The 26410-nt window shown below is 38.7% G+C and overlaps 1 protein-coding gene across 1 annotated transcript in view; it reads left to right on the top strand.

The window, feature by feature from the left end:
- The window catches only part of EPHA6 (EPH receptor A6), a 1136602-nt gene that overhangs the window by 781469 nt on the left and 328723 nt on the right, over positions 1-26410 (top strand). The window contains 3 exon segments of the mRNA XM_075543438.1: positions 15518-15626; positions 19606-19676; positions 22864-22989. Coding sequence (XP_075399553.1) covers positions 15518-15626; positions 19606-19676; positions 22864-22989 — 306 coding nt within the window.

Genomic DNA, 26410 nt, shown 5'->3' with positions numbered 1-26410 from the left:
TTTTATTAAATCAATACATGAGAGCTGCTAACTAGAGGGGTGAAGGAAAGACTGCTTTTCTCTGAATTATTCCGGGTCCCCACAACCCCAAATTTGGGAATCTGTTCTACGGAGAATATAGTATTTTTTCTATAACAAAAACTTAGGCTGACAAGATCAAAAGGCATCCAACTGCATTTTATATGTTCCTTCTTGTATGAAAAGTCGTGGGTTCAAAAGTATCAGCTGCTCAGGAGGAAAAAGATGAGGCTGTCTTCTCTTGTAAAGATTGAAAGTCACAGATTCCCAAGGGCAGTTCTGCTCTGCTGTAGACAGTCACTGTGAATTGGAATCAACTAAGTGGCAGTGAAGTTTTTTGGTTATTTTTGTTATTTTTAATTTCGTTATGGAGGAAACAATCAGGAGACTCAGTGCACCATCCAAATGAAAATAGCAGTTTTAGATAGGATGATGAATTGAACTATTTAATATGATTTTTCTAGCCATGGCCTTTGTTACTTCCATCAAATGACCTCCCTTTTCCTAATGGGTCTGGGTAAGAAAATGGAAGAATATATTGATTCGATTATATGATTCAGTTGTGAGTGACTGTTAAGCAGTCACTATGAGGGCCATCCTGCTGGGTATAAAATGAGCAATCTCAGAAGCACTATCCTTAAGAGAGGAGCATGGAAAGATGCACTTCCTTTGGATCATGAGATCACTGAACATTGAGCCTCTTTGATTCGTGAGATAGCTTTGATAGCAGAGGGGCAGCCACAGAACCAGGAATAAGAGTGTGAGCCAGAGCAGTAGACTGAACAAGTCAAGTGGAGTGGAGTGCTCTTAGGCAGGAGGCTAGCTTGTGAAGTTGGGCACCCCTGGGCATTTCAAGGGGGGAGTTGAGCTTGTTGCCCATGGAACAGGAGGTACGTGTGTTTGGGTGGAGGCTTTAAGCACAGTGGCATACCCTTTAGGCATTATTTGGTGACTCTGAAAATGCTCTGTAACGTTGCCAACACAGGGCAGAAGCCAGTCCAAGAGGCCAAGGGCCAAAATGAGGCCGGTCTGTGGGCATGGCAGAGAAGAAACTGTCTCAATTGAACAACTGTATCCTGAGATTTGTTACTGAATTATAAACTATTAACTCTCTCTATTCATAAACATCATCTGTGAGTGATGTGTGACCACTTCAATGAGTGATATAATCCACAGAAAAGTAGAGTGTGCTGTGGGAGACAGAGCAGCTAAAATATATGCCGTTCAAGGAAAATAATATGCAGTAAGATATTAATAGTATCAATTTTTCAAATTTGCAAACTCATCTACTCTTCTTTGGCTATTAGAATATGGATAAATACAGTATAATTCTTTCATCTTTAATGTATTAAATAAAACACCTAGTTTTGAGAGACACAACCCCAACTTAACAAAAAGAGGAAATGTATTGGTTAATGGAACTAAAATTGGAAAAGATTGTGAGAGTCAGGAAAAAGCCGCTCTCCAATACTGTCCTCAGGGATTTCCACTTTCTTCTCGGTGGGTGTCAACTTCTGTAGGGCCTTCACATTTTGCAAGTGTTTCTGTCTCCCATAAAAACTGTAATTCTGGATTAACTCAACTTTCCATCTACTCTACTCTGCACCTGAGTTTTCATTGTAACTTGAGGAAAACACAAGCTTCCTGCCTTACTTGTGGTGCTGCTCAGTCAGAATGACCACAAATGGGTGCCTTTACCCAAACAATCTATTTCTTCTCAGTTTTGAAGGCTAGAAGTCCAAACTCCGGGTGCCACCTCTAGGGGAGTTTTTCGTTCTCAGCTCTGGAGAAGGACCTTGTCTCTTTTGATCTTGTTTCCTGGTTTCCTGTAGATCCCCAAATCACCTAGTGGCTTGATGTTTGCTTTCCTCTGTGCCTCAGTTTTTCTAAAATATCTTTAAAAAATTGACTTAAGACACACTCTACACGGATACAACCTTGTTATCATAATGAAATTATTTTCAAAAGGAATTTCACCCACTGATGAAATGTTGAAAATAAACATTGCCATAAAGGCTATTCCAACTCACAATTGAACAAAGCAGACTCTGTTGGACAAATTATCCCACTGGATCTCTTGGCTTCCATTCCAGAAGCAGATTGCCACCTCTCTCCCCCATGCATCAGCTGGTGTGTTTGAACTGCCAAATTTTTCATTAGCTGTGAGCACTTAATTACTTCTGCATCAGGGTTCATTATCCAGAAGTATAGAGCTTAGAATTTACAAGATATATTTTGAAGGGACACAATTCAATAAAAAGGACATCTTGACCGGTCGAATGAATATTCGTTTTTCTATCAGTTGCATACCTTTCCCATATCCTAGTTTACCTCTTGAGCTGGATGTCACCACCATCACACATCACAGGGAAACAATTCCTCAGGACGCTGTGCTGTTTCATGACTTCATATTATTGGTGAGATTATTCCTTTGAACTACAATGCCCCAACATCCAGTCACTACTTCAGTGACATGCAATCAGGTTCTAATCACCTCCACACACCTTCCTTCACGTCTTTCTGTAGCCATAGCCTTCTTCCACCCTCCATGGTGACTCTTACACATGCATACCACTTTTTAAATCAACCACGGAGTAGGTTACAATAAATCAATACAATAAAATAATGAATGCACATACAGTTATATCATTAAAGAGAAACTTTTATGTGGAAAGGAAAGTACGATTTGGTTTCCTTTTTTTCCTTGAATCCTATCACATTAAATACTGATTTTTTTTTTTTGTAGCTTTGCACGAATAGAAGAGCTAATGAAAAACTTCCTTTTGAAATGTATAAAAATCCCTAAATATAAATTGTGCGTTTTTACTCAGTATTATGTTCTTGAAGTCTTGTGTCTATGAGAGATGAATTATTTTTAAATTACCTTTGTGATTTTAATGCTTTAGGAATTTGTAAATCCAGGAGCCCTAGTGGCGTGGCAGATTATACCATTGGGCTACTAACCACACGGGCAGCAGTTTGAACCCACCAGTCTCTCTGGGAGAGAAATAACTTTCTACTCTCACATAGATTTCAAGCCCAAGAAACCTTACAGGCAGTTCTACTCGGTTCAATATAAGCCTGTATTTTGGTTAATAGCTGAACATTTTATTACAAAGCTGTTTACCTCAAACTACCATAAATGATAAATTTACAAAAGGAAATGACATTAAAATTATGTTTTAAAATGTTACCAACTACTATAAATTTTAAGAAACTATGCATCTAAATACATATCTATGCTTACTGATAGGCATTTATTGAATATTAATGGCATGCGATATTTATAGATAATTTGAAATGGAATATTATTGACTCAAGGACCGTAATCACATGATATTTGTGAACCTCTAAAGAAAATCTTATTCTGCCTTGGATATTTTAAGAAAAAATATGAAACCTGCCTATGGGACTATATAAGAATCGCAATAACAACAACCAAAATAAGTTCTCAAAGACCTATCTCAACTGCTATTAAAGTCTTTCATCTTTCTACCTGCCTCTGATTCTCCAGCAGATTGTACCAAACTCACATTTTCCAATTACCCTTGTGTCATTTGGCATTTTTATCTGACAAGTAAATTAAGGTCATCAGAAAGAATCTTGAAATCTCTTTTGTCCCAATGTAACCACCATTTGATGTACCGAATTGCCTTCTTCCTAGAGAAGCGGCAGAGCAGGCGAAGAAGGCACAGGAGTGACATGTCCTTCTGAAAAATATGGACCCCCTTGTAAGGATCTGTACTTCCACAGATATGATCCACAAGATGTGTTTCTACTCAGCTGAGGATTCAGGAACTGCCTTACTAGGGAACCTAGAGTCTCTTGCCAGTCTTCTTTTGCTTCTAATCTTCCATTTGAATCTGTTAAATCTTATTAGATCAAATATCGAATGAGTATAAAAAAGAGCTTAATGCAATACAATATTCATTTTCTTCCTGTAACTATCTACTTTATTCAAAACCTGTAAACATCTATTTAAAAATCCTACACAGGGATATTGGAGAAAATATTTTCAATTCAAACTTATTTTTATTAAAATCCACTGTCATTGAGTCAATGTTGAGCCATAGTGACCCTATGGAGAGGTGACTGAGACTGCAAATCTCAATAGAAGCAGACAGTCTTATGTTTCCCCGGGAGCAGATGGTGGGCTGGCAGCCCCGCCCTGGTGGGAGCAGCCTGAAGCTTACCTGCCACCCCCCCAGGGGCTCTTTCTGTTTCCATTAGTCTCTGAAAACAACACATTTCAAAGACATAAACAGGCAAAAGATCATTTCTAAAGCTAGAGCGTTTTTCAGGATTAATGTTGGACCATTAATACCTAGACTGTTTTTAACCTGTTCCACATGAACAGTGGGTATATTTATTAATAACTACATTGTCAAAGAAATTAAATGGTGATTTTTTATGATGTGGGATGTTGGAATATCAGTTCTGCTCTTACAAATCATATAGTTGTAATGTGCAAAAATCCTGAAACACTCAGACAATATGCTGTTTTTCACTGTTAACAGTCTCAATAACTAGGTACTAAAAGTATTGTATAATAATTTTTAAATCATTTGAATAAAATGTTTTTCAAATCATGCATCCACAAATTCTTGCCCTGTTAAATAAAATATTATGCACATATATGTGTATTTTTTAATGGACCCAAATGATCTTCCATTTTGGAGTTGTTTAATCCTAAACTCCTGGCTCCTTGCTAGTGAATAAGTGAGATTTCTCTATCAGATTTCAGTTTTCCCAACTCTTCTTCCACTGTTGATCTAGCAGAGACACTCTCTTCAGCTCTCCCAGCTGTCCTCCCCCAAAATTGACTTCTAATTGACTTCCATTTCACTGTGTTGCGGCGTTCCTGAGTGGCGTGATGGGTTTGTATGCTTGGCTGCTAACCCCCGAGTCTGGCCAGAGATACCTTAGGAGAAAAGCTTAGGAATCTTGTTCTGAATTCAGTGGCCTTTGAACGCTGTGCGGAGCACCATTCTACTCTAGCACACGTTGCCTCCCCAGGAGTTGGAGTCCACGTGACAGAAACTGCTGTACGTGTTTGATGGACTTGAACATCAGCAAACATATGTGAAGTGAGGTGTACCAGCTCCTGTATAAACAATGCGCTATGTATTAAGTGACTATCCCTCTGATGATCGCTTTATAGTTGTGTGTGTGTTTCTGTCTCCCTTGCCAATACTCAATTTCACTCCATGGAAATATGGTTGCTACCTATATAAACTGAGAAAATAGAATATTAGAGGTCATGGACATTGTCTCAGAAATACTTACAAAGTACAGATGATAGGACGGATGATCATGATGTGGAAGGCAAAGAAGAAAATTGCATGAGGATCATGTCCCTGTTTTATGCTTGGACGTCTCTGAGCATGGTAAATCACTGCGATGCTGTTTTGTCTCAAACAGCCCTCCGCTTGCACTGCTAGGTTCAACATTCATTGCACTGCCCACCCCAGACTCATAAGTAATGCTAAGCTTTATGGGGTTTGTCGTGGAACATAATAGTTACAATTCAGGTGGAAATAGAGTTGTTCGCTAGGACATATTACTAAACTCTTTCAAGGCTGCCAAGAAATTCCCAAAGGGCATACCACTCCACTGGAAGCCTCAACCCAAATGCCATGGGTCAGTGAACTCAACTCCTTGAATTAAATCCTGAATGGCACCTCGATCCAGTCAATCTCAATCTTTCAGTGCTTAGTGCCAGCTCCCTGAGTCAGCAAGCCCAGTCTCCCAAATTAAGTTACCAGAGGCAACCCAACCCATAAACAGCCGCTTGCGGCAAACCACTCAGCTTTACTTCCTCGGTGGGTTGGAAAGTGCTCCACTCTATCGCATGCTCTGGCCTTTGGCTCTACTGCTGCCGCTTCACCCCTGCTGCTCCTCGGAGCTTAAAACTGTCTTTTGGAGCAAGGCAGTTAGCTGCACATGGGTCTCTGGGTCCAGAGGACAGGCCCGCTCCTGCTTCTCAGAAGATGTCTTTTATGGCGAACACAATGAATTCTGTTAACAATGACTCACAGGTGATTCAGTGTTTCCCTTTATCTTCTTACCCAGATCCAGGTGGGAAATAGCTGTTTGGTGGAAGTTATAGAGACTTTGTCTAGCAGGGGTCCTCAAACTACGGCCTGCGGGCCACATGTGGCCCTCGGAGGACATTTGTCCAGCATGCCGGGTGTTTTGGCCCCGTTTGGATTTTTACTTCAAAATAAGATATTCCTATGCAGTGTGCATAGGAATTTGTTCATAGTTGGCTTTTTAAAAAATCTATAGTCCGGCCCTCCAATGGGTCTGTGGGACAGTGAACTGGCCCCTTGTTTAAAAAGTTTGAGGACCCTGGAATAATTCACTACCCTTGAAGATGGTATGGTTTTGCTCCCTAGGCAATGGGAAAGACTGAATATTTTAATGGTATTTTGAAGCATTATAACCTGGTTTCATAATATGGAATGGAATGTAAAGAAACACTATTGAAGACAACGTAATAGAAAATGTTAAAGCTAGTTTAGTCATGTGAGTCTTTATATATTAGCCTCCCTTTTATAAAATTAAGCCAAGCCTGAATACTGTATATGAGTGAAGAATTTTTTTCTAAAAAAAGCTAGTAATTTCCTTGATTAATTATAATGCAATAAAACAAAATTAAAATCTGGATACTGTCAATCCAGTTCATTATGGATGGTTGCAATATTCAAATACAAGTACGATCTAAATTTATGAATATCTGACTTTCAGTGTTAAAAAATTTATTTTCATAGCATGGTAAGCACATATGACACTTTCTATCTCATTATATTCTATTCTGAATTGAATTGAGAGTCATAAATAAAGCATATGAATATATTAAGTTCTTACCATACTTTCATTGCGGATCATTTTGAGAGCCATTTTACTGCAAAACAACAACAAAAACACGTAGCTGTGGTCTTCAGTAGCTTTAAAAAGATGTTCATAACAGAAAAGAGTTAACATTAAAAAGCTATTCCACAGAAAATGACACAGAATACAAATAACAGCTTTGACTTTGAAATGTAAATATAAACTAAAATAATCTTGATTGCAGAGAGACAAAATCATATGCTTTCATAGAAGAAAATTCTTTGGTTAAAAATAGGGAAACTGCTTTCCTCTCACACTTTCCTAAAGACATGACATATATATATTTGATCTCCGTGTATAGAACTTTAATTTTTTCCCTTTGAATAGAAACTACTAAAGAAAACTCACTTCTTAATGTAATAATTTGTAATAATTTTGCAACTCAGTTTGGATAATTGCTTCCTCATAAAGAATTGTATTCTTTCTAAACCATAAACTACTATGTATCATTTTTCTATACTTACTTTTTGAAAGAATACAACCTCATTTCATTTGGCAAAGAAAATCAGAAAACCAAACGCTGCTATGGAGTGGTGCAAACTCACCGTGACTACATTAGACAAGGCAGAACCGCCTATGTGAGTGTCTGAAGCTCTAACTACAGGAGTAGAAAGCTTCATCTCTCTCCCACAGAAATAGCTGGTGGTTTCAAACTGATGAGCTGACAATGAGCAACACAACTCGTCACCATTAACTCGCCCGTACTCCCTAAAGAAAAGGAACATCTTCCAATTTGTTAGTCATAAGATACATTTGATACCTTACTACGGATTTCATTGTTTAATTTTAACGACAACTTTACTCTGTGTAATAATATACATCTGCATCAAGTAAGTCTTTCCTTCCAGTATGTTTTTGTCTCCAAACACACATGGTAATTAGATTATTTTGGTTACATTACTGTTGGGTAGATTTCCTTTATATGCATTGTGTTAGTCTGGGTAAACTAGAGAAACAAATTCATAGACACTCATAGGTGTATAAGAGAAAGGTTTATATACAAGAGCAATTGAATATTGAGAAAACATTACAACTCAATCTAGATCAAGTCCATAAGTCTGATATTAGCCCATGTCTTATACCAATCTATAAAGTCCTCTTCAGACTCACAAAACACATGCAATGACGCCAAATGCAGGGAGATCACAGGCCAGTGGGTTGAAAGTCTTGTGAATCCAGTGGCAGTGGAAGCATCTCTGTGCTGGCAGGTCTCCACGTGGCTCAGCTATGGCTCCATCAGCCTCTCTCCAGGAGTCTTCTCCGCAGGGTTGTCTCGCAGGGAGTGAGCAGAGAGACAGTGTCTCCTGCCTACAAAGAGGAAATTTAGGAGTTCCCAAAAGAGAGGCATGATGGCCTATATCCTGATTGACAGGCTAGACTTCACCCCGACACTCTTAATTCTCAAATTGACACCAGATTATATAACGATCGCATACACAATATAGTTATAAAAAAGGTAAATGTTAGCTACAAACAAAGGATCGAGATATAGACCGTGACCGGTTAATACAACCTTTTCTTATCAAATTCTTTCAATGCAAATGTGGAACACATATTAATTGTGCTATTATCATGCATTAGGCTTTATGGGATATCGTTGTGAATGAAGGCTCATAAAATGTGTAGTCTAGTTGAAAAGACAGATTAGAAAAAAAAATAAAAGACTTCCAGTGAAACATTATACATATAATGGTAGGAGTAGCTTAAAGAGCCCTGGTAGGTTACCCACTGGGCTGATACCCCCAGTCACTCTCCTGAAAACATCAGTCACCCCATGAGAGAAACACAGGGCTATCCACCTCTGTAAAGATGTCCCAGTTTTGGAAATTCACAGGCAGTTCCATTCTATCCTATAAAGTCACTATGAGTTGGTGTCACTCAATTTCCATGAGTTGTTTTTAAGGAGTAGTTTATAGTTTATGGGATTATCTATTCATGTACCTAACCAATTCTACACGAATTCTGAAGGCTTACTATTAGTAGTTTATATTGGGCTGTGAACTGCAAGGTCAGAGTTCAAAACCACCAGCCCCTACCAGGGAGAAAGATGAGGTTTTTCCATTCCTGTAAAAGTTTCGGGAAACCCACAAAGGCAACTCTACTCTGTCCTATTGGAGTCACTATAAATTGCATTCATCTCAATGGCAGTGAATAAGATGAGTGAATCTGCAGTCAGAAAATCCATATAAATCATGTAGTGTGCATGAAGGATGAATGATTCAGAATTGACCAGGAGAGAAAGTTTGGCTTATTCAAGGACCTGGAAAAGGCTCAGCATGATTAGAAATTGCAAATAGATGAAAGTCTAAACCTATGTTACAGCCATCACTAGAGAGCTTTGTTAATGAAGTTAAGGGGTTACGGCTTTATCCTGAGATCAAGTCGGGTCTCTGTGGTTGAATGATACAAATATGATAAGGAGGTAAAAATTATCCTTGTACAAGACCAAGAGCTGCAGGCTAGGGTCTGACTATTCTTATTTCCATACAGAAAAACTTGTTTTGTTTTCCTTTCCTGCAGTTGTTGATTGTAGCCTGAATGGATTCTCATTTTACACCTATGAAACCAAAGACGGGAAAAGCCATGGTTATTCTGGACACAAGAAAGAGCTAGCTCTGGCCAGTTCTCCAGTTAGTGAAAATGGAGTTTTAGGACCCAGGCTTAGCATGGGCTGTGAGACAATATAAACCACAGTTGGATTCTCAACTTTCCTGTTTACAATATGTGTGTTCACACAAGTAATAGAATCTTTTAAACTAGAGATAATAAAATACCGGCTTTTGAACATTATCGTGAAGATATATTTAATAATTACTTTGCAAATATATATAGGAGGATGGGGAAATAGATCTATGTGTCTATATTTATAGGTCAAGTATTAAGGTGGCGGAAGGACTTTGGGCCTCTACTCAAACACTCCCTCAATGCATGAATACCTTCTTTTATTAAATTGGAACTCTATGATGCTCACTCTCCCGACACAACGGCTGGAGCCAAAGTGGGTGAACAAGTAAATGTGGTGAAGAAAGCTGATGGTGCCCGGCTATCAAAAGAGATAGTGACTGGGGTCTTAAAGGCTTGAAGATAAACAAGCGGCCATCTAGCTCAGAAGCAGCAAAGTCCACATGGAAGAACACACCAGCCTGTGTGATCGAGGGGTCCCAAAGAGATCAGTTACCAGGCATCAAAGAACAAAAAATCATATCATTGACTGCACACCTCCATGATAGGATCGCTGAAGACAAATGGGTGCATAAGCAAATGTGGTGAAGAAAGCTGATGGTGCCCGGCTATCAAAAGAGATAGTGTCTGGGGTCTTAAAGGCTTGAAGGTGAACAAGCGGCCATCTAGCTCTGATGCAAAAAAGCCCACATGGAAGAAGCACACCGGCCAGTGCGATCACGAGGTGCCAAGGGACCAGGTATAAGGCATCATGCAAAAAAAAAGATTTAAGTGTGTGTATGTATGTGTATATATGTGTATATGTATATATGTATATGTATATATATACCATATTAAATGAAGGGGGAAGTGCAGAGTGGAGACCCAAGGCCCAAGTGTCGGCCAATGGAGATCCCCTCATAGAGGGGTTTAGGAGAGGAGATGGGTCAATGAGGGTGCGAGGTAGTACCGATGAAGAACACAGCTTTCCCCCAGATCCTGGATGCTTCCTCCCCCCAACTACCATGATCCGAATTCTACCTTGCAGGGCTGGATAGGGCAGAGGCTGTACACTTGTACATATGAGGGCTGGAGGCACAGGGAATCCAGGGTGGATGATACCTTCAGGACCAAGGGTGTGAGGGGCGATGCTGGGAGAGTGGAGGGTGAGTGGGTTGGAAAGGGGGAACTGATTACAAGGATCCACATGTGACCTCTTCCCTGGGAGAGGGACAGCAGAGAAGGGGGGAAGGGAGACTCCGGATAGGGCAAGATATGACAAAATAACGATGTATAAATTACCAAGGGCACATGAGGGAGGGGGGAAAGGGGAGGGAGGGAAAAAAAAAAGAGGACCTGATGCAAGGGGCTTAAGTGGAGAGCAAATGCCTTGAGAATGATTGGGGCAGGGAATGTATGGATGTGCTTTATACAGTTGATGTATGTATATGTATGAACTGTGATAAGAATTGTATGAGCCCCAATAAATTGTTAAAAAAAATAAAAATAATAAATTACTTTGAAGCACGTGCACTGTGTAATGCATATATATTACCATTGCATTTAGTTTTGTTCTTGATGATGATGTTTCTATAATAATCCAAGCAATTCATTCACAACTTTCTTCTTCTTTTTTTTAAATCATTCTACTGGGGGCTACTACAACTCTTATAACAACCAATACAACTTTCCATTGTGTCAAACACGTATGTACATATGTTGCCATCCTCATTCTCAAAACATTTGCTTTCTACTTGGTATCAACTCCTCATTTTCCCCTCCCTCCCTACTTCCCTCTCCCCCATGAGCCCTTGATAATTTGTAAATTATTATTATTTTGCCTTATCTTACACCATCCAACGTCTCCCCTTACCCACTTCCCCACTGTCCATCCCTAGGAAGGAGGTTATATGTAGATCCTTGTAATCAGTTCCCCCTTTCCTCCCCACCCTCACTCCTCCCTCCCCATATTGCCACTCTCACCACTGGTTCTGAGGGGTTCATCTGTCCTGGATTCCTTGTGTTTCCAGTTCCTACCTGTACCAGTGTACATCCTCAGGTCCAGCTGAATTTGTAAGGTAGAATTGGGATCATGATAGTGGGAAGGAGGAAGCATTCAAGAACTAGAAGAAAATTATATGTTTCATCATTGCTACACCGCACCCTGACTGGCCTTTCTCCTCCCCACAGCCCTTCTGCAAGGCGATACCCAATTTCCCACAGATGGGCTCTGGGTCCCTACTCCGCACTCCCCCTCATTCACAATGCTATGATTTTTTTTTTTTTGTCTTTGGTGCCTGATACCTGAACCCTTCAACAACTAGTGATATCACAGGCTGGTGTGATTCTTCCATGTGGGTTTTGTTGTTTTTTGGTTAGATAGCCACGTGATTATCTTCCAGCCTATAGGACCCCAGATTCTGTATCTTTTGACAGCAGGGCACCATCAGCTTTCTTCACCGCATTTGCTTATGCTCCCGCTTTGTCTTCAGTGATCATGTCGGGGTAGGCTGGTGTGCTTCTTCCAGGTGAGCTTTGTTGTTTCTTAGCTAGATGGCTACCTGTTTATCTTCAAGCCTTTAAGACCCCAGCCACTATCTTTTGATAACTGGGCACCATCAGCTTTCTTCCCTCCTTTTGCATATGTACCTGCTTTGTGCTCAGCGATCCATTCAGGACAGGCTGGTGTGCTTCTTCCATGTGGTTTTTTTTTGTTTGTTTGTTTCTCAGCTAGATGGCCGCTTGCTTATCTTCAGACCTTTAAGACTTCAGATGCTATGTCTTTTGGTAGCCAGGCACCATCAGCTTTCTTCACCACATTTATTTGAGCACCCATTGTCTTCAGTGATTGTGCCAGGCAGGTGAGCATCTCAGATTGCTGAATTGTTAGAACAAAGTGTTCTTGTGTTGACGGAGTACTTGAGCAGGGGCCCACTGTCCATCTGTCTCCTTAATACTAAACCTATAAATATGTGTACATAGATCTATTTGCCCCTTGTCATATATAAATATATTTGCAACTGTATTTGCTTGTATTTATATCTTCTTAATATAAAAATGCTTAACATTAGGCACTCTTACTTTCAAATGACTTCTATACTTGTATATTTCATTCTTAACAGAGGAGTATTTTGAATTCTTAGTAAAGAGGTTTAAAAAGGAGGAATTTTTTCTTAATGCCACAAACGTAATATTGTGTCATTTGATTATAATTTTAATTGAAGCAAAGCTTATGAAAGTGTACTCACAAGTTTGCAAAAGGTTATGTATTAAAACTCTGTTTACTAAATAATCATTATAATCAAATAACACTCTCCTGTTAATAAACTGATCTTCAAAAAGTACCCTATTACATATTCTCCTCCTCCATCTGAACTCTAGATATATTGTGTGGAAAAATTACCAGCGTCTGAATACTGTGAAAATATATGGCCCAGGTTAAACACTCTTGGTCTCTAGTGCATAATTTACAAGCCCAGCAGTTGCTAAGGAAATAATGTGTTCTTTTTAAATGCCCTCTTCTTTATCTTCTAAAAGCTGATGATGTTTACTGTAACAATTATTCCTTACAGTTTGTCATTCAATAACTTTCAGTGAGAAAATGTGACCTTTTAGAACACAACATTAATTCCCATGATATCAGAGCTACTTTAAAGATTAGGAAATTTAATGAGGACCTAATAAAAAACCCTTCAGTTCATTATGTATTGAATAAGAGGCAACTATTTAACTTGTCTCTGCACAGATTATGAACTAGACTCAACACTGCAATAGATTGCCTGAAAATATCTCGATTAAATCATAGCCAGTAAAACTTAATTCCAAGGTTTCATAAACATCTTACTTCAAATTGAACATTAGTCTTTTGTTTTTATTTACATTTAAATGTTTTTACAAGCCTCTGTAAATGCTGTGACTGCTTTCATACTAATTTAACAATAGCATGTAAAATTCAGATAGTCTCTAACAGTTATATCATTTTTATGAGGATGTTATTACTCTTGAAATAAATTTCCACATAGTATAGTGCATGCTTGATTCCCAGAAAAACATCTCTGTGCCTGGAAGCCTAAAAGTGTTCTGGTTTAATAAATTACTATTGTGGAGATGAGTGATTTAATTTTGAGTTATATACATCCTTTCGATTCAATTTGCTTCCTATAATGAGATTAATAAGTATCATTTATGTACAGTAATCAAAAAATGTATCAAGCTTGATTCGAGGTACAGGGTATTAAAAGGCCTAATTGGTTTAGTATTTTGAACCAATCATAATGGAAGGAATCACGACAGTGGGTGTGACCAGAAAGAAGTCATGAAATGAACCGTGGGTGCCCATTCTGCTCAGAAGCTGAAGTGAACCTGAGCAGTTTTCTGACGTCTCTGATACTTAATTTCCTTACCACTATTATTAAACAATTGTCTATTCTGACCAATAAAAGGATAGATGTTTAAAACCATAGAAAATGCCGAGTATTAGTAAACTAATTGAAGTCAACTAATTGAAGTCATATGTCTTATTAGATTCTTGTGGGATTAACAAAACCTGCAGCGTACTCAATTATCAAGTATGCTATTGCCCATCGAAATGGAATATATTTGTTAACATACGTTGTCTAGTCTCATCTTCCAAACCATCTAAGCATCCATGTACGATGGGGATTTATAACTGTAAGGTGTAAATTAAGGTCATTTTAAAATTTAAATAAACAATAATCTTTCCACAGAAACCTGGAAATGGCCCACACCCGGGTTAATGTGAAAGTCTTTAGGAGGAAATAAAATGAGCAATTACATAAAAATAAGATCCTTTGGTCCAACTCTAGATTTAATCTTGCACTGTATAAATGGTGTGAAAATACAGCGTACTAAGAGTTCGTCTCTTTTGTTGGTCTTTTTTTTAAGGAGAACATTTATTAAGTCTTAAATAGGACAATAATTTTTTTAAAAAAGATAAAGACACATCATCTGGATGAGGAAGACTATTAGCACAAAGTCATAATGACATCCAAGGATCTACAGTCATACAGTTACTTTAAAAAGACATGGAAAATACAGGAAACTGTCACAAAATTGTCACCAGTGGCTGATCAATACATTACTGTTACAGGTGGGGCCAGAGAAGTACAAATGGAACAGTGATTAGGTCACACACATTATGTTAGAAAGATGAGCTTAGAAAATTGGTCCACAGGTCATGACTCATGACTATGAAACCCCCAGGACCTTGAGCTCCATCAAGGACAAACCAAGGCAAGCCACTAAGTGGTCTTTTTGCAACAAAAATGAAGAATTGTGCTGTGGGCTATCACCTGGACTTTCAGGGTTTAGGTTAATCCTCCCTGCAGCATTTCAGCCAGCTGGGAGCTGCCGTAGACTCATGAGATAACGCGACACAAGACCCAAGAGTGAGCCGTGAGGGAAAGAGAAAGTGACCGAAGGGAAAGCAGACCTCCTGAGCTACAACACTTGCTGGTCTCCTGAACACGCCACGAAGGAAGTTCACAAAGTTTCAAATGCAGGAGCTATACTAGACCACAACAAGTTCAAGCACAAGATGTTCTCAAACTTATCAAAACGTCTCACACATAAACACATTCTGACCTAAAGCAGTTGTTTGCAACAAGAACTATCCTTTTCCCCCAACAGTGGCGCCACGTTCCTGGAACATTCAAACAGTCCCACGATCAAGGTTTAATAAAGTCTTTGAACCTAAGTAACCCTTTCAGGGGGAACAGACTCATAATGTTTCCCTACGCACACACACACACACGCACACACACACACCTCAGTTTAGATCCTATAAAACAAATACTGAAATACAAGGTATACATGGTGTTTTCTGATAACCACTAGCGTATTTTCAAGCAGGTAGAAAGTTGCAATTCTACTTAGGTTGTGAACTGTTGGCTAAGGAAATCTTAATCCGGCATCTTTGTTTCAGCTTCCGACCTGGCAGCAGAACAGGGGCAGATTCTCGTGATAGCCACCGCGGCTGTGGGAGGATTCACGCTCCTCGTCATCCTGACTTTGTTCTGCTTAATCACTGGGAGGTAACGAAGCCTAGTAGACTATGTCCGAGATGTGCGCGTCCTCAGTATTGTTAGATAGTCTCGATTTACCTGACAGGTCAGTCTGTCTCCATTGAGTTGCAGCCTTAGGACCCCTATGGAACCTGTCTACCCTGTCCTATTAGGTCACCATCAATGGGACACAACTTGAGCGTGTACACTTCAATGAGTTAACCTTCAGGAAAGCGCTGCTGTAGAGAGGCGAAAAGACTTGGCCCTGGCAGGGAGTTTTATGTGGGGACACAACTGCCATGGCTGCTTATCTTGGTCCATGTACCCCTGACTATAGAGACATTCAAAAGCTTGGTAAGAGCAGTTGAAAAACCTTTAATGATCAATACAAACCCCAGAAGTGACTTCTTGAAGTGTTCCTTTAATATAACTAGTGCAGAAGCATTTTTTCTTTTACTTGCAAAAAGGATGTTTCTTGGAAATATGATGTAACAGACTCTGAACCACTGATATCAAAGCATATGTGGTTGCTAGGTTCTGTCCAGTCAATTTCGACTCATAATGACCCTCAGGGGAGAGAGCAGAATTGTCCCATAACATTTCCCAAGCTGAGATCTTTTCCAGGAGCAGATAGCTTGGTGTTCCAATGTCATGATTTGACTGAGGGATTGTTTTTAATGAAGGAAAACATTTATTTTAAAGAATAGAATAAATCATCATAAACTCATTTAAATAGATGTACCAATGTGGGCATATCATGGCACCACTAATGCACGATGTTTCCCAGCCCTGTTCCTACTCTTCTCCATTTTCTCTCCTGGAGCTAATCTCTGAAGATTCTTTGCCATCAGCCTACCTTTGAAACAACCATCTTTATAAGGGACAGAGTACAAATTGTCGTCTCTAAACCAACTCATCTTTAGGAGGATTTTGTTAGGTGCTGTCGACTTGGTCCTGACCCATAGCTACACAAAAAGAAATCGTGCCTGCTGGTTCCGATGGTACTCATAAGGTTTTCCTGGACCAATTTTTTTCAGAAATAAATTGACAGGTCCTTCCTCCTAGTTTGTCTTAATCAGGAAGCTCCACTGACCTTCTCCACCCTAGATGACCCTAAATTACTGCTTCCAGCATCACAGCAACACACAAGCCACACAATGCAACAAAGTGGCAGGTGGATCTGTCCTTGGCTTAGAAAGAAAACTACTAAAGCTTAAGCCCTGGTGTGTAGTGGTTCTGTCTTGGGCTGCAATCCGCATGCTCAGGGAACACCACCAGTTGCTCCGCAGGAGGAAGACTGGGCTTTCTCCTCCCGTGGACAGTTACAGTCTTGGAAGCTCACGGGTGGGTCGCTCTGAGGCAGCACGGACTCAATGGTGGTGAGTTTGAGACAGCCTTGGTTGTGTGGTGGGGTATGCGTTGAGCTGCTAGCTTAAAGGTTAGCAATTTGAATCCATTACCCATTTCACGGGAGAAGGAGGAGATTATCTGCTTCTACAAAGATGTACAGCCACAGAAAACCACAGAGATTGTTCTACTCTGAACCACAAGGTCGCTGTGCGTCCGAATTGACTGGGTGGAAGCAAGTTTTGTTTGTTTGTTGAGTTTAAGTCTACAAATATTAAATATGACCTTATTCACTAGCAAGAGTCAACAAACAAAGACCCTACACTACACATTCTGGCATAGGCCTAAGCTTGTTCACTCAGTAACATAAAAATTTTCCCAATTTAACTAAGATATTTTAGCAAGAGAAATCATATAAGAAGGATTGCTAGGACACAACTACAACAAAATTATTATAGTGAAAGAGAAAAAGTGCAACTTTTTAAGAAGGAAAGAAATGAGAAGTCGAAGTGTTTTGTTGCATATAAAGTCACACTGGCACTTGGTTAAATAAGAAATAAGTCAAATTACCAACCCATTGTGGGTTGCTATGTGCTACAAAATTCATATTAGAAAAATAGTAGTAAGTGGTAGCATACACCACACCATATTCTCATTTTCCTCTGTACCACAAATTCCTGCCATGCATGGTGAATTTTGCAGCATTGAAATCTTGATAATACTTAAAAATGAGGTTCCACAGAGTTTAGAGATGATAAGATTTTGAATCTGGAAAGATCATTCAGTTAAGTGTAATAGGGCCCCCATAAGGAGCTCTAAGACATAAGGAGCTCTAAGACATAAAATGCATAATTTTAACTAAACTAGAATAATTTAGATATGTTGGTTATTGATGACTCAGCAAGATTTTTATTTTACGTTTGAAAGTCCCCTTTTAAAATATCTAGGATACTTGAAATATGATTTTATTTAAACAATAGTGCCATATTTAATCCTAGTATTCCTAAAGACCTCTAATATTAAAAAGGGATTTGATATTATCTTCTTAATTTCATTTTTTAAATAATTGAGTATAATTTTTAGTCATAGCACATATATCTGTATGGGAATGCATTTTATTAATATATCAAAAATATTACCTAAAATAAATAAAATATTATTGTATTATGGTACAATAAAAATGCATTTGTAGGCTAAAGTAAATTTACTCAAATAAACATAAGATGATATCAAATGATACTTTTCCTTGGGATTCTGTGAGCATAATTTAAATACCACTTGAAGAAAGAGAGTTTAATGAAGAAAAATTTTTACTAAATTGTAGCCAGCTTTCAATGTTTATGTATGCCAGTTTGCATGACATCAAAAACTGCTTTACCATTCTACATTCTGAAAAGTACAATTTCATTTACATAAAATAAATTAAATATTCATTTTGAAGTATCTCTTAAACACCATTCCTTAGAAATTCTTGGAAGACTGTAAGACACTTCTGAATAAATACTAAATTCGCTATAGGATTTTAGTCTAATTTCACATTAATGACTGCATTGTGTAGCACAGATGTATTACGTTAAACCATTTAGAATGAGCAATGTGATGAACTGTCACATCATAAGGCTGTTGATGAATGTAGCCCATTGAAGAAACCCTATGAGATGAGTCCCTGCTTCTGAACTTGGGAGAGTCAGTGTCCCCCGATAGAGAACAGACCATGCTTCCAGCAAAATGTGCGTAAAGAACCCACGTTAGTGCTAAGATTCTGAACTAAACATCCTTGTTTTCACTCTGACTCTAACTGTTAATGCTTTTCCACCAACACTTTGTTGCCACAAATCAAATGCAAAAGTAAGTTCTGGTGTTTCTGGTTATAAGATGTTTCCCAAGGGTCCGACTTTTGGGATAAGTCAAGGCCCTTGACCGTATTTTGTTTTTATCTGAGATAACAGAAACCTCTATAGAGGTTGTAAAGAGGTTTTTATATATGCACATAGAATACAGATCGTTTAAAAATGATCTTTGTGCACAAAGTTGTACATGAAAGATATGTATCTTTTTTTCTTATCGCCTAATTGAAACATCATACCATGCCATAGTTCAATCATATCGAGTAGCATTGTAAAATTGCTACCACAATCCATTTCAAAATATCTTCTTCCTTCTTGTACTCTTTGATTTAAGCTTCCCATCACCAGCTCCCCGCCCCCCACCCCCAGCACACATCCCTTGCCATACACCCCTGAGACCCTTATTCTAGTTATTGTCTCTATAGATTCACCTGTCCTAGGTTTCATATACCAAAAAACATAGAGAAATCCATACTAGAGGTTCAAGAAGGCTACCAACAAGGACGAAATACAATAGAGGACAATCCCAATATGAAAGGGAAAAAATCAGAAAAGAAAATATTAACAATCAGATCAAGCACAAAGTGTATCAAAGGGGAGAACAGATAACTAGGTTTTAATCATTCAAGTCCAGTTTATCATTTTAATCTATTACAATCTTCTCTACAATACTCTCTGTAGGATCGCCAGGTTATTCCCATCCCTCGATTATGGTGAGAGGAAAGATAAAGGTCTCGATGCCGCTCGTATTTTAAGTGGTTTGGGTTGTTTTTTGGCATAATTTAAAAATGTGATTCTGATTGTTTTCTCAAAAGGTGCCAGTGGTACATAAAGGCCAAAATGAAGTCAGAAGAGAAGAGGCGAAGCCACCTACAGAATGGACACTGTAAGTAGTGGAGTTACTCTTGCCATCGCTTTTAAACATTTAAATCGCGGCACCTAACGTGCTCATTGTAAACTGGCAGCCAGTTATTTGAAAAGGGTGGGAGTGGGGGTGGGGGGAATCACTTCCAACCTTTCAGCTTTAAGACTTTTCTTCTTTCCAGGTTTGTAGTAGAAATCACACCTGCTTCTCATTAAATGATATTACCGTCTCCCAATTCTGCTTGCTGGAAACACAGCAGACTGACTTTGCTAAAAATACAAGTTAACTGATTATAGTCAGTTATTTAGCAGGCAAAGGGGTTCCAGAACGTGAACTGGATTTATTTAGTGAAGACTTCACCATAGAAATATTAAGGAGTTCTTATTCCTTCTTGAAAGAAGTGTCATTTAAACACAAAACAAATCAATTTATAATTCATTAACACTGAAAAGAAAATCAGTTCCTTAACTCTTAGACTATGCATGAAATCCTTGAGCCGACTATAAGGTTATATTCATTTGAAGGATCTCTTCCCAAGCAAGCTGTAATCACCTCTGTAGTAGCTCCACAATTTCCAGGCTCTCCTCCCCAACGCCCACCCCACGTCTCCATTGCAACGACATTGTCAAGACTGCTCCTCGGTGGGGAGACACTGAATTAACACAAAATGAGATGCGCACTAATTAAATTCAGTTTTGAGATAATATGTGAAGATACTTATTGAACTCTTTTTTTATTTCTTAATAAACAAAAGATATATGGGACTTTTCTATCTTTGTTATCAGGGAGGAGAGAGAAAGGATTTAGGTAAAAAAATTTATAAACTTATAATGTGGTTTAGGACAATACTAAGGATCATGTAGTTTCTCAAAATGTGATACATGGACATGTGTGTTGGAATGTTTTCCCTTCACTCTCCAAATTTCTAACTTAGTCTGCCCAGGATCAGGCCAAGAAATTTGAAATTATGTAGTTCCACCAAGTTATCCTCTTGTACAATAAAGTTGATTCTTGGTCCTCAGGAGAGGGAGGGAGGTGAACATCTTAGAGAACTGATGTCTGGTGTGGGAGACCTGGCAACACCACAAACAGATGCAGAAGGTTGGCTCCAGACACCTGGAATAGATCATTATGGAAGGAAATTCAAGATTCACTGTGGGGTATTTAGTACTGAGGGAAACCATACTCCTGAAACATTTACTTTTTCCAACAAGTAGTTCAGCATAGATGAAACCAGACGGGCCCAGCATGTAGCAATGAAAACAACCCAAGGTGGAAAGGAAGTAGAAGAAAGATAATAGAAGTTTATGGAGACAGCGATGAGTAAATTAATAACCAGTTACTGTTTTCAAAATTGAGCATGCTTTTTCCTAGACAACATATTTTGTATTTACAAGAAAAATGTGAAGTTAATTAATCAATCTATGTTGTTGGAGTACAAATTACCATAAATGATTGAAAAGCTTAATTATTTAAACCATGCATGGGATAATAAACAATATGTTATCTGTAGTTAAAATAATGTTAACAGCTTGATCATATATCCAGTTAGATACTAGAAATCCCCTAGTTAAAAAAAAAAACTGGTACAAGCAGCTTACAATTGGCTGCCAACCTACACACACCATTGGCCGAATGGGAGGAAGATAGGGCAAACTACCTCCAAAAAGACTACTGCTAAGAACATCCTCTAAAACAGCTGTAACAAACAGAGCCTAACAAACATAAGTTGTCACCAGGAATTGAAGACCAACTTGAAGGCATTTCATAGCAATCCTCTAGTAACCAGCTACTCTAGCAAAGGCAGAATAGCTGGGATTTTAACTGATAGTACTCAGTTTGAAAGCACAACTTTTACCCAGCTATAAAATATCATATAGACCATACAAATAAAGGTGTAGTTGATCTGTTCTCTTTTCTACTAGTCTAAAGTTTGGAAAGTCAAGAATAGCAAAAACATTTCAGAATTATCATCTAAGTATATATGTTTAATTGGTGTCATTTTGAGAACATATACAGTCCTACAATGACAACAGACAGAATGTAAAAAAAGCAGCAAGTAGGCATAGAACAACTCATGAAGCAAACTACCATAAACCACCAAAAATAGTTTGTTGCCTCGTTCAAACTCATTTTATGTGTTTTGCTATAAGATTAAATGTAGCACTCTATTTTTCAGGATACTTAGCATTAACTGGGGGTATTGTATGTCTTTCAAAATGAAAGGGTAACAAAACTAAGGATTGCCCACTGTGTCACAGATTCAGCCTTGGTCTTTTGATTTCTACAATTTGCATTCAGAAAGGTTTTCTATGTGCTTATTATCTGTAACACAATACCTAAGGTATTTAGCCAGCTATAAAGATGTATACAACATGGCCTCTTGGCCTCCAGGAGCTAGCAAGCTAAAGTTGAAAACAGGCCAACAGGCAACCAGAGGTGATGACTTCAGAAATACACAAGTCAATACATAAGCATGCACACACACATTGTGTAGGCATCGCTATTCAACAAACTAACAGCTCATGAGCAGTGAGCTCCGCACCCCACAAGGGAACATTGTACAACTACAGGTCATGAGCCTTTGAAGCCAACTCTTTAGATTCAACAGGAAAGGCATTTCTGGACCTTGTGCAACCTGGCATGGAAGCAACACTAAGAACACAGAAAGGACCAGCATCCTTAGTTTTTCTTTCTTTTAGTGGGCCATGGGGTCTAGTCTTTCCTGCTTAAGAATATCTGAAAATCTACAGGACTGAGCTATGAATTTTTACGAGCTAAATATTAGAGTGTAAATAGTCTAGGAGAATCTCTATGGAGTTTGCTTGCTTTGAAGGGAAGCAAATACCCCATTTCCTCATCAAACTTACAGCTGAGTTAAGTCAGATGTGAAGTGTGTGGGTGTTGGTAGACTAGGACTTGATTAAATCTTTTCAGAAACAAGTATTTAAATGCATTTTTCCATAAACTGTCAACTCACTCTAATTAAACCACCTGGTTATTTTATATTAATAGTTAGGTAAAACATTTTTAACACCAACTAAAAGTTTTCTGATTCAGAGTCAGGGAGGAGATTAGTCAGAAAGTGCGGAGGGTTTAAGCAATTAGCAATAATAGCTACCTCAGTTTGCCACTCTAAATCTTAAATATATGCAAGATGTATGGATTTTAAAATATTTTGTTCAATTTTTTTTTTATTTTGTTGCAGTACGCTTCCCAGGAATAAAAACATACATTGACCCTGATACATATGAAGACCCATCTCTAGCAGTCCATGAATTTGCAAAGGAGATTGATCCTTCAAGGATTCGAATTGAGAGAGTAATTGGGGCAGGTAAACTTAAAATCTAAACTTTTGAAGACATAATTCTTTAATGATTTTGTTGTTGGTATATATGCACATTGTATTTTACATCTTAGCAGTTTTAATCTTTGAAAAAACTGTAAGACAGTGGAGTATAGGTAAAAACATTAATCTCTTACAATATTCAATTTCTAACAATGAGAAATTTTACTAAATATATTTGTTGACTTTATAACGAAAAGATCATTTTATTGGGGATTCTAACAGCTCATAATAATATAGTAAAGATATACTAGTGCCCTATGTAAGATTGGCATATTTACTATATTGAGTCTTTCGATCCATGAGCAAGAGATATTCTTCCTTTTGTGGAGGTAGCTTTGGTTTCCTATAGTAGGGTCCTGTAGTTTCCTTGTATAAGTTGTAATAGTTGTATCTATTTCTTTTTTTGCTATGGGTCTATTGAGGTTCTTGACCTCTATCTGGGATAATCTAGGGAAGGATTGTTTTTCCAAGTATTTATCCATGCCTTCCACATTGTTGAATTCATTGGAAAACTTTGTGATTATCCTTTTAATCTAATTGGGGGTCCATTGTGATTTCCCCTGTTTCATCCTTCAGTTTGGCTATTGATGTTTGCTCCTTCCTTTCCTTAGTTAGGCTTGCCAGTAGTCTGTCAATTCTGTTGATCCTTTCAAAAAACCAACTTTTGGCTGTATTGATTTTTTTGCATTGTTCTCTTGTCTTCCCACTCATTTAACTCTCCCCTGATTTTTATTATTTCTTTTCTTGTGCTAGTGGAGGGTAAATTTATTTTTATATGCTAACATTATATGATATTTTCATTAAATTTTCCATAAACTTTTAAAGCCCCTTCATAAATTACAATGAAACTAGCATGTTTCAGGAAGTTATTTCGTGATGCAACTTCTAAAGGCTAACACAAGGTTAGAGTAGGTTGACTAAAGTCATAACACCTATGATACAATTATATAATTATAGCACCTATGCTATCTTTTGTATTCATAATGATTATCTTGAGACAGTGCAAGATGCACCTGTATTAGTAGACTTTGAAGATGAAATTGAATTTGGTATACTTTTATGTATTTTTTATTTTGAAAATTAGTCATTCCACCTTAGATAGCATTTTTAAATACTCAGAGTACTGTATTACCTATTATGGGTAAGTATAAATTTGCTGTGAATCAATCTCCAAGGATTTATGCTGAAAATTAGTTAAAGCCAGAGGGTAAACTGTTATAACAAAGAGAAAACTGCTATAATAAATCTGTACCAAGATTTATTCCTTTGAATGTACTTGACCCAGGTAGAATCGCTTTTGCTGGGAGAAAATCTTTCAAGGATCTTGCTCTACTTACTCTTCGTGCTCTACCTTCTCTTAGAGTGCCATCCTTCTTTGCAAATCAAATCTGGGTCACCAGCCCTTTGACCTTCCAGCTTGTGAGAAGGCAGAAAGGGAGAAAGAATCCATTCCAGTTGGCTCTGTCTTTAAGACATAGCAGGGGAAAGGGTTACTCATATCTCCTTAGACCAGCAGTTCTCAACCTGTGGGTCAAAACCCCTTTGGGGTCAAATGATCCTTTCAAAACAGTAGCAAAACTACAGTTATGAAGTAGCAATGAAAATACTGTTATGGTTGGGGGGTCACTACAACATGAGGAACTGTATTACAGGGTCACAGCATGAGGAAGGTTAAGAACCACTGCGCTAGATCTAACAACCTTGCAGTCCCACTTAGATGCAAAGGACTTTGAAATGCAGTCGCTGCCAAAGCATCCATGTATGTACTCAGATGGATAAATGCATTACTGAACTAGAGCCTGGATGGTAAGGGAAGGGTTTCTCTCCAGTGAGTAATGGGTATTTGTGTGGTTTTGAAGGAATAGCAGAACAGTTCTAAGCATTGACAACCATTGTGTCTTTGCCAAGGTAGAAAGAAAGCAACTGATTGGCTATTCTATCTCTAAACCCTCTTCTTTTTTTTTTTAAAAAAACATTTTATTAGGGGCTCATACAACTCTTATATCACAATCCATACATACATCAATTGTGTAAAGCACATCTGTACATCCTTTGCCCTCATCATTTTCAAAGCATTTGCCCTCCACTTAAGTCCTTTGCATCAGATCCTCTTTTTTTTACTCTCCCTCCCTGGTCCCTGCTCCCTCATGAGCCCTTGATAATTTATAAATCATTATTTTGTTATATATTGCCCTGTCCGACATCTCTCTTCACCCCCTTTTCTGTTGTAGGTCCCCCAGGGAGGAGCTCACATGTAGATCCTTGTAATCAGGTCCCTCTTTCTAATCCCCTCTCCCTCTCCCCTCCTAGTATTGCCACTCACACCCCTGGTCCTGAAGGAATCATCCACCCTGGATTCCCTGTGCCTCCAGCTCCTATCTGCACCAGTGTACATCCTCTGTTCTATCCAGACTTGCAAGGTAGAATTCGGATCATGATAGTTTAGGAAGGGGGAGGGGGCGTGAGGAAGGATTTAGGAACTGGAGGAAAGCTGTATTCTTCATTGGTGCTACATGGCACCCTGACTGACTCATCTCCTCCCCTAGACCCCGCTGCAAGGGGATCTCCAGTGGCCGACAAATGGGCTTTGGGTCTCCATTTTGCACTCCCCCCTTCATTCACTCGGGTAAGATTTTTTTTGTTCTGATGATGCCTTATACCTGATCCCTTTGTGATCACACAGGCTGGTGTGCTTCTTCCATGTGGGCTTTGTTGCTTCTGAGCTAGATGGCCGCTGGTTTACCTTCAAGCCTTTAAGACCCAGACACTACTTTTGATAGCCAGGTACCATCAGCTTTCTTCACCACATTTGCTTGTTCACCCACTTTTTCTTCATCAGTTGTGTCGGGAAGGTGAGCATCATAGAATGCCAATTTACTACAAGAAAGTATTCTTGCATTGAGGGAGTACTTGAGTGGAGGCCCAAAGTCCCTCTGCCACCTTAATACTAAACCTATAAATATAGGCACATAGATCTATTTCACCAACCTCATATATATTTGCATATGTACATGTCTTTGTCTAGATCTCTATAAACGTCCTTTGCCTCCCAGCTCTTTCCTCCATCTCCCTTGACTTTCTTCCTCTCCCACTATCATGCTCCGGGTTTCAGCTATACCTCTTAGTTACATTACCCTTGATCATGCCCTACCATGCCTGCCACCCCCACCTCACCACCAATTTGGTTCATTTGTTGTTCCCTTGTCCCTGGGCTTGTTAACACCTTTCCCTTTCCCCCCACCTCCCCCTGCCCCATGTCCCCTCGAAACTGTCAGTCCCATTGTTTTTCCTCCAGATAGTTCATCCAGCCTACCTTATTTAGACAGACCTGCAGAAATAATAACATGCACAAAGACAAGACAGAGCAAAACAAAGCAACAGTATACAACAAAACAACAACAACAAA

The sequence above is a fragment of the Tenrec ecaudatus genome, chromosome 2 (assembly GCF_050624435.1).
Source record: "Tenrec ecaudatus isolate mTenEca1 chromosome 2, mTenEca1.hap1, whole genome shotgun sequence".
NCBI classification, from domain to species: Eukaryota; Metazoa; Chordata; class Mammalia; order Afrosoricida; family Tenrecidae; genus Tenrec; species Tenrec ecaudatus.
Note: the sequence above shows the minus strand (reverse complement) of the source record. Positions and strands in the feature narration are given on the sequence as shown.